Raw genomic sequence first — 18336 nt, 5'->3', positions numbered from 1 at the left:
GGGACCGGCACTTTTCAATTCACGGTCCTACCATTTGGCCTGTCCTCTGCCCACGGTGTCTTCACGAAATGTATGGCAGTAGTGGCCGCTTGCCTCCGTCGCCAGGGGATATGTGTCTTCCCTTACCTGGACGACTGGCTGGTTCGCGCGTCCTCCCAGGCTCAGGTCGCCGCGCACATGACAATCATCAGGGACCTGTTCGAATCTCTAGGGCTCCTGATAAATTTCGACAAGTCCATCCTCGTACCATCCCAGAGGATAGAATTCATCGGGCGTCTTGACTCTATGGTCGCGACAGCCTCACTTCCACCCAGCCGTTTCCAGGCACTACTCACTATCATAGACAGCCTGCTAGCCTTCCCACGACCTCGGCCAGGGTCTGTCTCAGCCTCTTAGGCCACATGGCGGCGTGTACTTTTGTAACAAGTATGCCAAACTCCGCCTGGCGCCCACTGCAGATATGGTTAGCTTCGGTTTACCGTCCACGCAGGGACAGCATGGACATCGTTGTCACACTCACAGAAAGCGTCCTACACTCTCCGATCGGTGGCGAAATCCCGCCCCTGGTGTGTGCGGGGTTATGCGTTTCACCCCAGGACAGCCGTCCCATTTCCTTAACAACGGACGCATCCTCTCTGGGCTGGGGAGCTCACATGGGGTCTCGTCGAACACAGGGCCTCTGGTCTCTCGGGAGCTGTCGCTGCACATAAACATCAGGGAGCTGAGGCCGTCCGCCTCGCCTGCCAGGCTTTTCTTCCTCACCTGCGAGGCCGTTCTGTCTTAGTGCTCACGGACAACACCACCGCGATGCACTATATAAACAAGCAGGGGGGACGCGCTCTCTCCCTCTTTGTCAGGAGGCGATAACGCTGTGGGAAGTTTGTGTAACCCACGGCATCGATCTGGAAGCCTCTTTTCTTCCAGGAGTCCAGAACGTGGTTGGCAGACCGGCTCAGCAGGTCCTTTCTAGCCCACGAGTGGTCTCTTCGTCCGGACATAGTCCATTCTCTTTCCAGCGGTGGGGATTTCCCCGAATCGACCTCTTCGCGTCCCGCACCAACCGGAAGTGCACCCTGTTCTGCTCCTTCCGCGGTCTCGACCGCGGCTCTCTGTCGGACGCGTTCCTCCTACCTTGGTCGACCCACCTCCTCTATGCCTTCCCGCCGTTTCCCTTGGTGCACAAAGTCCTCGTAAGCTACGCAGGACAAGGCCCGACTAATTCTCATCGCCCCAGCGTGGCCTCGCCAACACTGGTACCCCACGCTGTTGGACCTGTCCATAGCCAGTCCGGTTCCCCTGCCGGTCCATCCGGACTTGATATCACAAGACCACGGCAGGCTTCTCCACCCGACCTCCGGTCCCTCCACCTGACTGCGTGGCTCCTGGCTGGCTGAGCTCTGCAGAGCTGCGCTGTTCCACCCCAGTGCAGCAAGTGCTCTTGGGGAAGTAGGAAACCTGCAACCAGGGGCTACCTACCTGGCAAAATGGAAGAGGTTTTCCTGCTGGTGTCAATCACGAGGACTGTCACCAGCTCAGGTTCCATCCAAGTGCTACTGGAATATCTATTGGCACCTTAAACAACAAGCTCGCGCTCTCATCCCTCCGCGTCCACCTAGCGGCCATTTCCTCCTTCCATCAGGAGAAGGCTCTTCCTCCGCCTTCTCTCACCCTATGGTCTCGAGGTTCCTCAAGGGCCTGGAGCGCCTGTATCCCCAGGCGCTATCCCGCCCCCTCCTGGGACCTCAATTGGTTCTCTCGAAACTATGGCCCCTCCTTTCGAACCTTGGCAACCTGCTTCTCCTGTACCTATCGTGGAAGGTGGCGTTCTTGTGGCCATTACATCGCCAGGAGAGTCTCAAGCTTCGCGCTCGGTGGGCGACGCACATACACGATATTCCATAAAGACAAGGTGCACTCCGTCGCACCGGCCTTTCTGCCCAAGGTGGTCCCCATTCCGACCTAAACCAGGACATTTCCTTCCAGTGTTTTACCCAAACCTCATGCGTCTCGCAGAGGCAGAGCTTGCATTCACGATCGTCGTGTTGTCGGCCGGCCTTGGCGTGTTTACATTGACCGCACCGACCCTTCCGAAAGACTCCCAACTATTCGTTGCCGTCGCAGACAGGATGAAGGGTCACCTGTCTCATCGCAAACAATATTCATCCTGTGGTGACGGCCTGCATCAAAACATGCTATGCCTTGGCTCACACTTCTCCAGGGCGAGTTACCGTCATTCCACGAGAGCGCAAGCGTCCTCGATTGCCTTCCTCACCCGTGTGCCTATACAAGACATATGTCGTGCAGCCACGTGGTCGTCAGTGCACACTTTTCTTGCCCATTAACGCCTTGGTGCAGCTGTCCCGGGACGATGCGGCTCTTGGCTTGGCTGTTCTGTATTCAACAGTCTCCAACTCCGACCCCACCGCCTAGGTAAGGGCTTGGGATTCACCTACTTGGAATGAATATGAGCAAGCACTCGAAAGAAGAAAAGACGTTACTCACCTTGTAACTGTTGTTTTCTTGAGATGTGTTGCTCATATTCATTCACACCCGCCCTCCTTCCCACTGTCGGAGTAGCCGGCAAGAAGGAACTGAGGAGCGCCGGGTCGGGAGGGCATATACGGTGCCGCAAAGGGCCACGCAGGGGGCGCCTGGCGACCCGCCGGGTGTTGCTAGGGAAAATTCTTCGACGAAACGTGCACGTGGCGCGCGCACACCTACTTGGAATGAATATGAGCAACACATCTCCTAGAACAACAGTTACAAAGGTGAGTAACCGTCTTTTCTACACTTTTGTGGTTTTGATCTATAAAGATAGAAATTAATTAAAGAATTGTTTCATTCCAAATTTTATGACTTGTTTTTATTCATTTGAATGCTAGAATGAAATTCTTAGCCATCTCTCAAAAGAATGAAGTGAGTTTCTTTTGAGAGAGCATACATGTTTTAAATTGAGATTTTGAGCTCACTAAATATGGTTTTAGGATATGATTTCAAGATATGGTGTCATTATTCTGTCATGAAAATCCTAGCTTTTCCTTTTAGCAGAGCATCGGAAGATGATGCAGCAATCTGTGTTACCTGTCCAAGAGGCCCAGAGCTATGTAAAAAGTGTTTGGAGTCAAACCTGAAAGCATGTATAACTCACCTGGTTTCATTACAAACTCAACACCCTGAGCTGTTTCATCGAAAGATTCACTCTTGTTCACGAACCTTTTGAGTGAGTTTGGGCCAATGTATGGACTTTAACTAAGTCCCATGGAATTTACAGTATGACGCAAAATTAGATGACATCTGGTGGTTTTAACTTAATGTCACTGAGACAGGCAAGTTTCCATGTTACCGAAGTTATCACAGAAATTGTGGAATTCAAGTGTGCAGTTGCACACATTTTTGCATTTGTTTCTAGTTCCTCAAGCACAGTGAGTTCTGCTTGACCCGAGACCTGAATGGAATAAAAAAGCATCTTAGTGAGGCTGATCATCTTATGCATGAGGTTTAGAAAATTAGCCCAGACTTGCTAGAATACATTTTACGTCAGATCAGTTCATTGTTACAGTGTAGAAAAGGTTATGATTGACTGACTGAGTGGCAAAGTATAAAGTGTTTGAGGTGGAGGTGAGGTAGAGGAAACAAGAGAACTGCAATTGTGCATATAAGAGAGGCACTAATAACTAGGGCTGTCGATTAATCGCAGTTAACTCACGCAATTAAAAAAATTAATCGTGATTAAAAAAATTAATTGTGATTAATCGCACTGTTAAACAATAGAATACCAATTGAAATTTAGTAAATATTTTTGGCTGTTTTTCTACATTTTCAAATATATTGATTTCTGTTATAACACAGAATACAAAGTGTACAGTGCTCACTTTATATTATTTTTATTACAAATATTTGCACTGTAAAATTGGTAAACAAAAGAAATAGTATTTTTCAATTCAAATCATACAAGTACCATAGTGCAATCTCTTTATTGTGAAATTGTTAACTTACAAATGTAGTTTTTTTTGTTACATAACTGCACTCAAAAACAAAACAATTTAAAACTTTAGAGCCTACAAGTCCACTCAATCCTACTTCTTGTTTAGCCAATCGCTAAGACAAACAAGTTTGTTTACATTTATGGGAGATACTGCTGTCTGCTTCTTATTTACAATGTCACCTGAAAATGAGAACAGGCTCTTGCATGGTACTTTTGTAGCCGACATTGCAAGGTATTTACCTGCCAAATATGCTAAACCTTTGTATGCCCCTTCATGCTTCGGCCACCATTGCAGAGGACATGCTTGCTTCCATGCTGATGACACTTTTTAAAAAAATAATGCATTAATTAAATTTATGACTGAACTTCTTGGGTGAGAATTGTATCTCTCCTGTTCAGTTTTACCTGCATTTTGCCATATATTTCATGTTATAGCAGTCTCGGATGATGACCGAGCACATGTTGTTCGTTTTAAGAACACTTTCACAACAGATTTGACAAAATGCAAAGAAGATACCAATGTGAGATTTTTTTAAAAATAGCCACAGCACTCGGCCCAAGGTTTAAGAATCTGAAGTGCCATTCAAAATCTAGGAGGAACGAGGTGTGGAGCATGCTTTCAGAAGTCTTGAAAGAGCAACACTATGATGTGGAAACTACAGAACCTGAACTACCAAAAAAGAAAATCAACTTTCTGCTGGTGGCATCTGATTCAGATGAAATTGTTATCGAACAGAACCAGTCATCAGCATGGACGCATGTCCCCTGGAATGGTAGTTGAAGCATGAAGGGGCATATGAATCTTTAGCACATCTGGTACATAAATATTTTGTGACGCCGGCTACAACAGTGCCATGCAAATGCTTGTTCTAACTTTCAGGTGACATTGTAGATGAGAAGTGGGCAGCATTATCGCCTGCAAATTGTAACAAAACTTGTTTGTCTGAGCGATTGGCTGACATAGGACTGAAGTAGGAGGACTTCAAGGCGCGAAAGTTTTACCTTGTTTTATTTTTGAATGCAGTTTTTTTGGTACATAATTCTACATTTGCAAGTTCAACTTTCATGATAAAGCAATTGTGCTACAATACCTGTATTAGGTGAATTGAAAAATACAATTTATTTTGTTTTTTACAGTACACATATTTGTAATAAAAAATTAATGTAAAGTGAGCACTGTACAGTTTGTATTCTGTTATAATTGAAATCGATATATTTGAAAATGTAGAAAACATACAAAAATATTTAAATATTTTTCTATTATTAACAGTGCGATTAATCACTATTAATTTTTTTAATCACTTGACAGCTCTCCTAATAACCAAAACTTCTTGAATTACCAATGGAATTTGTGCAGTCATCGAATTAAAACTTGCTTTGGAGGCTTTGCTCATGCAGCTGCACTAGGCTCTGTACTGGCTGTCAGAGAGGCCAGCAAGAGTTGGTATGAAAGCATTTATGTCAGGAATTTGAATCCTTGGGGCAGGCATACTGTAGTGAATGCAGAATTTCAAAGTTCAGTGCTACACAGGGAAGAACAGAAAGATAAAATAGGGGTAGCTTTCTAAGGAATAAACAAAAGTGCTGAAAGATCTCATAAAATAAATTTTACAATGGTTTAGCTGCTTTTTAACTTTTTATACCTAACACTATTGTATACCTAACAGCAGCTTACATATTATGGAGTCACTGGTCATGACTGCACAGTTAATGTTGATTCAGAAATTTAAACCCTTCATTTGAATAAATAAAATGGAAAAAACCCAAACACAGAAAGTAAACTTTAAACAAGAATTTAATTTTTCCTAGTTGTCTGATGAAAATTGGTTTGATACAGAAAGAATAGTAAGTAGCAAAATTGCCAATTTTTATAGTTTTGGGGGGGTTGTTTCACCACCTTTTGGTCATCTTTTGCAAAAAAACTAAAGCACTCTGAGATCTGTGACTTGCACCACATGCTGCTCTTCATGTGCTGATAAATACAGTATCCGTTATACCTAGGTGATGTTTGTATCATGATTTTAACATTTTTCTTCATAATGGGAAAGAAACATGCCATGCTTAATCCACCATATTTGTCCTTACACAGCTACTTAGGGTAAAATTCTGACTGCGGGAGTTGGGGGCAAACATTTAACAGCAACCTCAGCAATGTTAAGGCAGAATAACTTCCTATATGTGTTAAGTGTGTGACAGTTAGATGTGCCGATTTGTTGATAGAAAAGCAGTTTAGCCATTGTTAAGGCTTTGCACCAATGTTTGAGTTTGATTAAGTTGGAGTCATATTGTTTTTCAGTATCTGCATGGATGTGGAAGTGAAAGGCTTATAGTGTGTTGGAGTATGTTATCAATATTGCTGTAGGTTATATGAGAGTGGCAAGGAATGCAGGAAACTTTTTCCTTAACTTGCTTTTTGGATTCTAAATTGGTGGGAGTGTGTCCTCATTCAACCTTAACTGTCACTGAATGATGTTTCTGTGCATTTATTTTAACAGAAGAATGTGTTCTGATATAAACAAGCTTTAAAAAAATCTTTGTATTAAACAGATGTTAATGTAGTTGAGATTTAACATGTACAAAAGATGACAAATTGAGTTATGATTCTCATAGCAAGGGTAACTTGATTCCTTTGCACAAATGTAGTATTTTGTGCTATGCTATATAGTGTTAACTTACATAACTTGATAGAATATATGGTACGTGATAGATGATTGCATTAGATTTGATGTGATTATCCAAACTTTGAGCCTCCTGGCTTTTGTACATATTACATTGACAAGTTTTTTGCATTTAAGTTTTTGGTTAAAAATGAGAAAGGAAGACCATGATTCCTATAATAAATGTTTTATGCATGAAACTCACAACTCCTCCCCACCCCCAGCGCATATGTAAATTGGAGCCTAGTGGTTGGGGGTGGATATAATCCATACCCCCAACTTATCTGCACCGCTCCGTAGTCATTGATGCAGCCTTCAAGCTGGAGTAGCAGTTGCTGTACTTCTGTCCCACATGGGGCTATTTGTGGTATCGGGATCCATGTAAGCAGAGCTCCAGTAACCCCTCCCCCGGCCTGCCCACCAGCATATTTTGAGCCACCTCAGAGCCCTTCTGCACAGTAGATATAGAGGCTGCCCTCCTCACCCAAGAGGGATACAACAGGTCTTCTGTGATGTAGCACCTGACAGTGACCTTTCTCCAACAAGTGGAATTTTACCCCGTCTGCATTTGTTTCAATCAAAGAGTCAAATCTACTGAGTACAGGGTGCATTTATTTGAAAGATCTTACATGTATTCTGAATCACTGACATGAATGTATTTTTCTGTGAATGTGTAGCTATTCCAGGGATCAGCAGCCTTTGGCATGTGGCTCGCCAGGGTAAGCACCCCGGTGGGCCGGGCTGATTTGTTTACCTGCCACGTCTGCAGGTTCGGCCGATTGCGGCTCCTGCGGTTCGATGCTCTAGGCCAATGGGGGCAGCAAGAAGCAGCAGCCCGCACATCCCTTGGCCCACGCCACTTTCTGCAGCCCCCATTGGCCTGGAGCGGCAAATCGCAGCCAGTGGGAGCCGCAGTCGGCCGAACCTGCAGAAGTGGAGGGTAAACAAATCAGCCCGGCCCACCAGGGTGCTTACTCTGGCAAGCCATGTGCCAAAGGTTGCCAATCCCTGAGCTATCCACATATAGGCATACTCGTGCCAGTTGCTGTCTGGCAATCAGTGCATAATTAATTCAGAAAGGAAAGAAACATACTGCACTCAAGCATCATACTGTTACATTTTGTTACTTCTTTATTTCTCTAAACCAGCTATTTTCACACATGAGAAATCAGTGTTCCTTAATAATAATACACACTTGCACCATTTAACTTTTAAAATAAAACCTTTTTTGTTACCCAAGTGAAAAAACACAATAGAACTATTGTCCTAAAGCATGAAAAACACCCTTAACGCATTTAAATAACTTCAAAAAAAAAACGAACAAGATTTTTAAAACTTTTTGAAGAAAACATGCAACTTTGGGCCAAAAGTAAAGCTGTGCAAAACACCTGTATCAAATGTCCACTGATAAAGTGGTTTAGTAGCTCATAACTTTGAGCAACTTTGAAGTTATTAAGCACACTGGTAGCACAAACTAAAAACTATAGTGAGCTATTATAATTATAGGACCCAGTCTTGTCCCCACTGAAGTCAGTTGGAGTTAACCTATTAGCAGAGACCCCCTAGCTACATACTGTAGCAAGTGAAGTGCTAGAACTGGTAGGTTCTCTAGAGCATGAGCTCTTGAAAGGCCACCTCCAGGCTTACTGCAGAATGCCTACACTGAGAGAAGGGAAGTAGATGTTTCCCAGGATGAAGATGGCAAATTGTTCCTTTGGATGTTTAAGTTCATTAGTTTCATACCTCCACACTAACATGAAAAGGTTGTTTCGTGGCAAAACCATGCTGAATCAAACTGCAGGGTTCACTTTATTCAACCATACATTACCTTGCTTTAGCTGGAGGGAAGCAGAAGAAATTTCAGTCCAAAGACTAGCTTTTGAAAAAGTTAGAAGCATCTGACAGTACGGGTTTAGGCCATGTCTACACTAGAGACCTTACAGCATCACAGCTCTCTCGTCGACATAGTTAAACCACCTCCAAAGAGTGACGGTAGATATGTTGGCGGGAGAGCATCTCCCACCAACATAGTGCTGTCCAGACTGGCGCTTCTGCCAGTGTAACTGATGTCACACCGCTAAGCGACATATGTTATACCGACAGAAGTGCTAGTGTAGACATAGCCTTAGAGAGAAAGTATCTTCTTTGTTCTAAGAGAGACAAGATGGGTAAGGTAATATGTTTTATTGGACCAACTTCTGTTGGTGAGAGACACAAGCTTTTGAGCTACACAGAGCTCTTCTTCAGGTCTGGGAAAAGTACTCAGATTGTCATAGCTGGATACAAGATGGAACAGATTGTTTACCATAAGTAGTTAATACATATGTCAAGGGACCATTCAAGGTGAAGTGGCCCATTAACACCCCTAAAGTCATAGGGGGAAAAGGACGGAAGGGGAGAAAGGCAGCTGGTGTAGGGGGAGCTGTTTGTGAATTATAGATTGGGATAATAAGCACCAAGGGTCTTACAGTCAGGATGATGTCTGTCTGTTATATTCAGCAGCAGGTATAGTACGTGCATCACATCCACTGGTGAAGTGGTTTAGCAGCTCATAACTGTGATCCTGGGGTAATTCCCAACCAACCACACACTAGTGGTGGAGACCCCAAATATAGGCCTTCATTCAGCAAGGTACTTAAGCATGGGAACACTACTCATGCACTTAAAGTTATGCATAAGCTTAAGAACATTGCTGAATCAGGGCAATAGTGATTTATTTTAATTACAGAGCATAATCTTGCTCCCAGTGAAGTCAAGTATAGTTTTTCCACTGACTTCAGTGGGAAAATGTTCCAGGCCTAACCTGAGAACAAGAACTACAGGTAAGTAATTTTCTTCATTTTGTAGGTGGGAAACAGCTTTTTCCAGATTACAAAAATTCATTCAAACAGTGCAGAGCTGTGATGGCAAAATATATTCTGTGTCATTTTCAGAGATTCCAGTGAGTAGTGTAGGTGTTGTTTTGACAAACATTATGAAGCAAGGAGAGGAATTCAAATCTACAACATATTTACCCTTTATTTTAAAATCTTATTTACCAGAACTCTCCCAGTAATATGAGCATGAGTAATCAGCCTGGCACTCCCAGAGATGATGGTGAAATGGGTGGAAATTTCCTAAACCCTTTTCAGAGTGAGAGTGTAAGTATTTCTTTGACTATTTTGCTATATGACAGGGACTCAATCCCAGGATCTTTTCAGGAAAAGCAGTTGTGTCTTGAATACAATTTTTGTCTATATTTTTACAAGTCCCTAATGTTATAATATTGATCTGCTGAACAAAAATTGTGCTAAATAATATCAAGGATTGAATTTAAACTTTAAAAGCCAGGAGGCGGAGAGTTACTTCAGAAATTCCATCCCTAACTTAAGTGGTCAGTACATAACAAAAGTGAGATGCACAGGAGTAATAATTATCCTAGAGTCAGGCATACCATATGCATATTCAGAAATGCATGAGTCAGTCAAAATCTGAACAGCGTAGTTGATCCTCATATTCTGTTAATCTTTCCAAAGTGGTCTCTCAGTTTGTGACTACCCAATCTTTGACCCCTTGGGTAGTATGTTTTCCAGAGTAGGAATGTCTTTTAAGACTGTATCTACACTGAAAGCACATAATTAGACCACTAAGAAATCTAAAAGACTTATTATTTCATAAAACATGACACGGTTTTAGGTCTAGAAAAACAAAGATGCCCTCTAGTGTTCATTCTGTGACAAATGAAACTCTTAAAATTCTTAAAAATGCTGAGTGGTAGAGGCTAAACAAAAATTATTTAAAATACTTTCCAAAGTAAGTAATGACCAAAATGTTCATGCCCAGGTGCCTGAAGTTAGATTTCTAAATCCCCATTTAAGCTCCTAAATAGAAGTGTCCTGTTTTTTCAGAAGTGCTGAGTGGCTTCAACACTTCTGTTCTTAGTGGCACTCACTGCTGTCAGAAGTGAGTACAACTCTATTAATTTAGTCCAGTATCTATGAAGATTAAAAATACTTTCTCCTAGTTCATACTAAGGTCAATTGGCATGGCAAGTTTCATGAAAATCAAACTGAATTTTTGTTTTGCTTCTTCGGTAGACAGTAACATGAGTATGAAGAACAAGCAATTTTTTTATATTTTAGCTACAGTATGTGTTTCTTTATGAAGAGGGCATCTTTGAATTATTTGAAATGGTAGGGAAAATGACTTTGTACAAAACATCTTCACAAAAAGAGTGATGTTTCAAAATTTGCAAAAGTGCAATAACCTAAATTCCCATCAAGTTTGATCCTGTATAATCAAGATAGTGCTTTACTCGATGTAGACAGTCCAGACAATCTGAAAGCTCAGACAGAGGCCGGTTCACCAAACCAAACTCATTAAAAGAATGACATATACTATCAGTTATACGGCACAGAAAATTAAGTATCAAAGGGGTAGCTGTGTTAGTCTAGATCTGTAAAAGCAGCAGAGAGTCCTGTGGCATCTTATAGACTTACAGATGTATTTCCAGTTTGCATAAAGAATGGGCACTGAAATTTGATGCAACTAGCCTCCTAAAATCTATACTGTAGTAGAATTTAAGATTAATCCAAAGGTCTGATTTCGTGCCTGTGTGTCATCTCTCCACTCCCTTCCCAGAGCCTATTCACATGGGTACCTGGTCCACAAGTGGACCTTCTATCAGGCTATGCAGCCCCCAAGATGTCTAACAGTGACCAGTGAAGGGAATGGTAGAGTACCCAAGGAAGTTCAGATAGCCAGGGCTGGCTCTAGGATTTTTGCCACCTCAAGCAAAAAATTTGCCGCCCCAAGCTTGGAGAGCGCAACTGCTGAAGCAAAAAAACAAACAAAAAAACGGAGTGCTGCCCCTGGAATTGTAGCACCCCACGCACGTGCTTGCTTTGCTGGTGCCTAGAACCGGCCCTGCAGACAGCATTAGCCAATAGGGTCCTCTGGAGCTTTAGCTGCAACTGAAAGCTGCCCTCCAATCTAGTTTTACTTATTCATTTAATAAGTTATGTTGTATTTTATATATAAATAAAGTTATATATACAATGAATGTAAAATGCATTACAAATTACACTGCAGTCCTGATACAAGTTACAGTACAACTATAGGATAAGATTAAAATCACCTGTGTGCGAAAGAGAATGCTGACCTGAAATTCAAGCTCAGTGTTGTTATGCTTCTGGAGGGATGTTAGTAACCTGTGAAATAATTGTTGTTAAAATGTGGATTCCTCTTTTTCAGTACTCCCCCAGCATGACAATGAGTGTGTGATCCATATCAAGTCTCCTCATGAAGACCGCAGTGAGTTGGCCCTCTTCAGAGAGCTACTACAGAAGAAAATTGCAAGTCCCAGTGTACAGTTTAACAAAAGGATCTCAGACACAACCAGACCCACCATCTTTTCCTACCATCTCCCCAGTTTTGTGAAGAAAGTGGGTCCAAACATGATTCAAACAACTGTAAAGAGTGGCATAACAGAACTGCCCAAGAGTGAACTGCAAACAATTATCTGTGTATGTATAAGTGCGGATAGATGTATATGTGTGTGGATATGTTATATTGACATACATACACACACATATACATATATAGACCTGCAGGACATTTGTAAAATAGTATCACATGACATCTTAAGTAGAAATAAGAAATAGAGACTTTTATTCCATCTTTTTTTCATGTTTACATTTTAACTATTAAAATTTGCATTCCCTTCCCCCCCACTCCCGGCCTGAACTGTTCTGTGCTGCGTATATCACTGCTTTATAAGTTATTTTTTAAGGTGAACCCAAATGGTCAATTGTTCTGATTTTGTAAATGTCTGCCATCATGGATAGGAATAGAAATTGCTCATAAGAGGGTTTTCATAAATTTGTATTTCATACCAGTTACCCTGTGAATCTCAAACTGTACTCTCTCAAGAAATAGAAGAAAGCTTATCTTAATTTTGTGGGGAAATTTAATAATTTGTCACCTGGCTTTGGTGGTGGTTGGGTTTTTTTGTGTTTTGTTTTGTTTTGTTTTTGTGCTTAGTACCTTTAAAAATAGGATCACTGAAGGTTATTTTTCTTCCTCAAATGAGGCCTAATATCTGCAAAATCTACTATAAATGGAAGTCTGAGTTTGATACAAGACTCTCAGTTTATCCAGAATATTTTAAAGTTGCTGTAAGTGAGCTCCAGTTGCTATAGAACCTAGCAATAATGTGGCAGGGCTTCTTCAGTCCTTGGAAATAAGTTTTCCCTTTAGCCTGATCTTCTATGTGCATGGTGGCAAGTAGAAATACAATCCCTATTACTGAAACGTTTTTTTTAACAAACTACCAGCTTGTCTCTCTTTTCTGTTGATTCTTGGCTGACTCCCAGTTATCCATAGTCTTGATTATCAGAACATATTTAGTGTCTGCCAAGCGATTCAAATAATCAGGACTGTACTTGATTTGTTGTTTTTCACCAGGAATACTAGAGCTGAACTCCTTAGAAACTTTCCAGTACAGAATCACATTAGTGAACCAAAATGACTGAGCGTTTTGTGGGTACTTCCCATGCAAGGAATGTTGGAAGGCTCATGCCCTTATACCAGAAACAGAACAGGAACAGAGGTCTGAGCCTTTTTATAAGGAAATCAATATTCTGTATTTCCAAACTTTGGAGATAGTGAGAGAAAAAAAAGAGTGATTATATGGCTTCCTGCACCATCGAAGAAAAGGGGGGAGTCTCCTATCCCTTAATGTAAAGCTCTAAAATCTATGATTATATTACATTTAAAATGAAAGGTTGTACCTGCATGGTATGAAAAAAGGTGATGTTCAGTACTTGAGGCACAAAGTGTCCGAATTAAATTCATTCTGCAGATACCAAGCAATGTTCACCCCTCAAAATTCACACCTCCGTGGAACATCCCCAAAATATGGTGCTTACCTGCAGATTTGTGAGGAGAATTTTGCCCTTAAATTGTGATAAAAGGTTGCATGTTATGGGGTCAGTGTGCAGGTAGACACACATCACTGCATGTTTCAGGAGTAGATCAAATTCCCTGTGAGCATATAAATGAATAAAATTAGAATGTCTTTTACCCCACTGTTGGAACCACATAAAGATTAATCTCTTCTTAGGCACCAGGGTGTTCTCAGGCACCAGGCTGAAATTGTATTCAAATTTTAAAAATTTTATGAGAAGTTTACCTTTAGTTAAAAATAATAATAATAATAATGATCATTTGTAACCTTAAATTAGATAAAAGTATTGATATGGTTCTGTTTACTTTACTCTCGGTTATTATTGAGTTTGAGTTCATTTATTCATCTTTTGAAAACAAATAGTTTTTTGCTGTCTCTCAAACAGATCCTTGGAGCACTAATCAATTTCACTTACAAAAAATTTCAGAATTAGACTGCAATCCTGCAACACACATGTATTTAACTTGACTATTGTGAGTAGTCTCATTGATATCAGTAGGACTACTCACAATGGTCAAGTTAAATGTGCTCACAACCTTATAATTTACCAGATAAATGAAATAACACCTTTTGTTTATACATTTTCTGTTTCTCTTTTAGTTTTACATTACCAGGAACTGTTTAGTTTATGGATTCCTTCCTGGGGGAATATATCTGACCATTAAATAAAAATGATGCAAACCAGAATATAAAATAGAAATCATATCCCTTAAAATAGAACTGTCAAAAATGTACTGAATTTTCAGGACTATAATTTTAAAGGTAAAATCACTGTCAAAATATTTTCTCCTAGTTTACCCAGAATAGTATGATATGCTTCTGGCAACATAGCATTTTTTTCTGTGATTTTATCCCAATTTTATCTCACTTGTAGCACAACCTCTCAACTTCTTGTGTCCTCGCCTCCTTTTCCTGATCTTGCATCACTAAAGTCAGTTGGAATTTTGTCATTGACTTAAAAGGGATCAGGATCAGTCCCTACAATACTTAGGTTGGAATTATAGATCCTAGTCCTGCAAAGAATTAAACGTGCATATCTTTTCACACCTTAGTAATCACACAGACTCCAGTGAGACCACTCAGCTATGTAAAGTTGCACATGTGCTTAAATCTTTGAACGATCAGGGCTGTACATAATTAGAGATGGAAAAAGACCCATTTGATCTCCGATGCATCTCTTGAGTTGTTATGACAAACTTCATCACACATAAGTAATGATCTCTGCTACTCTTACCTTCCTTTTTTAGAGAATGATCCTGCAAAAGTTTACATACATAAGTGAAGTTACTCACATACATGTTGGCAGGATCAGGTGCTTATGTCATACATACACACAGTCTGCAGCTAAGCCACAGGGAATAATAGTTGTATTTGCTAAATATGCAACATACTCAAAGGACGCCTTTAGCTTTCAAATTTGTATTGGGTTTTTTGTTTGTTAACTTACTTTTGCTTACAAAACTCTTTTATAAGGTTGCAATATACAGACCAAAATTGAGATTGAAGAAAATTTTATTTCCAAGCACTGATTTTTTTCCTCCCACTGGTGTTTCTCTTGCACTAGATGTTGATGTGTACTGTAACTGCTGTTTGTTTTTATGCTTATTCACCAGCATTGTCAGATGCAAATTGTCTGAATCTGGAAGTAATGCTAATTTAAGGGCAACAGGCCAGCTTTCGCACTAGGTTTTAAGATAGTGGGTTTTTTATGTTTTTTTTAAATATGGAGAACAGTAAGGCCTGATTTCCCAAACATTTTTTTTTTCAGTAAAATATTTTAAAAGAGATGAGATGGAGCCTTAGAACATCAAAAGCAGGGAATAGTGGGTTTTCTTTCTCTCTGTAAGGATGCCGGTTGAAATCTTGGTCGTATTGAAGCGAGTAGGAGTTTTGCTTCTGATTTCAATGGAAGCAGGATTTCACTGTCTATGTAAACCTGTGCAAAGGAATCTTCACGTCCATATTTTATTTCCACACAAAGGTTTTGTGGAGACAATAACTTCCCTTTCATATTCATTAAAAAAGGAGTGCGTGAAAGAGCTTATGAATCACAAGAAAAATAGGCTGCCTGAAATGTACATGAAAAAGTACCTTAATATTTTTATATATAGATAGGGCACTTATATTATTTTGCTAGTAAATTTGTGTGTGAAGAACTGAAGTTGAGCTCTGTGTTGCTCCTCAATTTATTTTAAAATGAATTTAGAGTTCATGAAAGGTGCTGGATTTGAAAGCCCTTGAGACTAGTCTTTTGTGCACCCAGTACTGCCCCAGTAATGTGCCTCAAACTTGATCTGGAGGGCTTATCATTTAAGAGAGAGAGAGTAGTTCTGTCTCCAGTTCATGAAGTCATTAGCCTCTCTGTTGAGTGCCACAGTTGCCAATTTTTATTTGGAAGACTGCTCATTAGAAATTGGAGCACCAGCTTATTAGACAATCAACTATAGTCATAACTTTCAGTCACTAACCTGCTCCGGTTTTGAAGTAGTGACTCAGAGGTGAAAAGCACCATTTCTCGTGAACCTGAGACATCCATCCCCCTATGAGCTTTGTATTTTAAAGGGAAGTATTTTAGATTAATTAATTATTTTGAGTAGATCAAACTAGCAGACGGGATTAAAACCTTTTTTCTGTGTGAATCATAGAAATATGGGGTTGTAAGGGATCTTGAGAGGGAAGACTAAGTATACCTAGACCATCTGTGGCAGGTGTTTGTTAAACTTGTTCTTAAAAACCTCCAATGACAGGGATTCCACAACAACACTTAACAATCTATTGCGGTGATTAACTATCCTTCTAATTTGAAAAATTTTCCTAATATATAACCTCATCTCCCTTGCTGCAACTTTAGTGGACACAGAGAACAATTATTCACCATCCTCTTTATAACAGCCCTTAACAAATTTGAAGACTGTTATCAGGACCCCCCCAAGGCATCTTTTCTCAAGACTAAACATGCACAGTTTTTTAAACCTTTCCTTATAGGTCAGGTTTTCTAAACCTTTGATCATTTGTGTTGCTTTCCTGTGAGCTCTCTCCAGTTTGTCCATATCTTTCTTGAAGTGTGGTGCCCAAAACTGGACACCATACCCATGAGGGTGGAATCTTTGCATCAGAAGGATAACGAATTCCTACAGTGGCTAAAACACATTTGGATTTTCCCCTGTCCTATGATTAGCAAATGAAATACTGTATGTAGAGAGGGTTTGGAATTAGATGGGTAATTTAATGAGGGACCAGCTGTTACAATATTCAGAGTTGTATATTTTAATTTTTCCCCTTGATATAATGACTTTTCAGCTGATAAATATTGCACTGATATCTATTTCCTGGATCATTTAATTATTTGTTAAGTATTTTAGCTCTGTTCCTAGCCAACTCTAGTATTTTTGTTGTTGTTAAATATGGGCTAAATTCTGCAAGATTTGGTCCTATACATTGAAAGTTGGAGAGCACAACAAATTTAGAGATTAATGATGCAAAAATAAAATTGCCAGCAGAAGTAAATTGCAAGTGATGATATAACACCTGATAGCACCTGTTCCAATCCCATTTGGGTTTGTTTGGGTGGCTTTGAGCATGGGAATCATGTTGAAGCACATAGGTTGCAAATAAAAACTGTTAAACTCCCTTCCATACAAGTGACAGCTCATTTCTCTTCAAACAAACTGATGTTTGCGGCAGTTTAATATTAGCAAATGATCACATTAAGGGTCTATCTCAATATGTCATGGTGCAAAAAACAGATATAAAAAATTCAGTCCGGCCCTGAAATGTAAATGAGTTATGCTTAAATACGTTGTATATGTAACTTCCTTTGTTTCTCCAGACATTATTGGTCTGGTGGTGCAAGCCCTTACTCATGCAAATTGTCCCATTGAAGTCTTGATGCAACTGCTCATGTGAGAAGCAGGTTTGCAGGATTCCACCCCCAATTGCAAGAAATATGTGGTTTTATTTGGCTTGTAATCTTATTTAGCCATATACCTAGATACAGCAAAGGTAAAGGGCAGGTTGAAATCAACAAAATGATGTTGGTTTTGAAGGGAAAGAGTCCAATGAACTCTTCATAGGACAAATCATTGCTTTGACTGCACACGTTGCCGGTAGTTCAATTTACAAATATTATCATATTTGCAACTTATTACAGTAATAAATTTAGAATTGATAATTGGACCTTCCACTCATAAAAAGTACTAAAACTCTGATCCTGCAAACACATGAAGTCAATGGGATGCCTCACAGGCTTAAAGTTAAGCATCTGTATAAGGATTTGTAGGATTGGAGCCTAAATTGTTCATTCTTGAGTCTTCCCTGAAATAGACACTTTATTTTTAAAATTTTTAGCAATGCAAGAGTGTATTTGTGCATCAATATAATTGATACCTGGAATGAGATTTGGCTTTCTTCTGTTTCTTAATTTCTGAGATCTCTCTCCCCAGCTACCTAAAATATATCTGTGAACATGTCCTTTCATCTTGTTTTAAATTGTGCATTCATATTTTTTCATTGAAACAGTTAACAGCTGTGCAGTTTTTAATCCAAACTCACATTTGGTTACTGTTCATCATTTAAGTTTAAAATATATAAGGAAGCCTCTCATGTAATGGGAAAACTTGCCATAAAAATGTATAAAGGTGTATGCCCTTTTCTTGGGTACATGTTTTCACATTAATAAAAACACAGTTTCCATTTATAACTTGAAACCTTCAGTTCTTCTTCGAGTGCTTGCTCATATCCATTCCAGT

The 18336-nt window shown here is 40.2% G+C and overlaps 1 protein-coding gene across 8 annotated transcripts in view; it reads left to right on the top strand.

Moving 5' to 3' along the window:
- The window catches only part of SSBP2 (single stranded DNA binding protein 2), a 297537-nt gene extending 283655 nt beyond the window's left edge, over positions 1–13882 (top strand). For 7 of the 8 annotated variants that reach the window (XM_032782284.2, XM_032782287.2, XM_032782282.2 and 4 more), the window contains 2 exons: positions 9684–9782; positions 11875–13882. In XM_032782284.2, the coding sequence (XP_032638175.1) occupies positions 9684–9782; positions 11875–11904 (129 nt within the window). In that variant the 3' untranslated portion in view covers positions 11905–13882. Of the gene's footprint in view, positions 1–3045; positions 3770–9683; positions 9783–11874 lie in introns of those variants that run through there. The other variant, XM_032782285.2, reaches the window with a different exon arrangement.
- The last annotated feature ends 4454 nt before the right edge of the window (positions 13883–18336 follow it).

The sequence above is a fragment of the Chelonoidis abingdonii genome, chromosome 6 (genome assembly GCF_003597395.2).
Source record: "Chelonoidis abingdonii isolate Lonesome George chromosome 6, CheloAbing_2.0, whole genome shotgun sequence".
Lineage (NCBI taxonomy): Eukaryota > Metazoa > Chordata > Testudines > Testudinidae > Chelonoidis > Chelonoidis abingdonii.
Note: the sequence above shows the minus strand (reverse complement) of the source record. Positions and strands in the feature narration are given on the sequence as shown.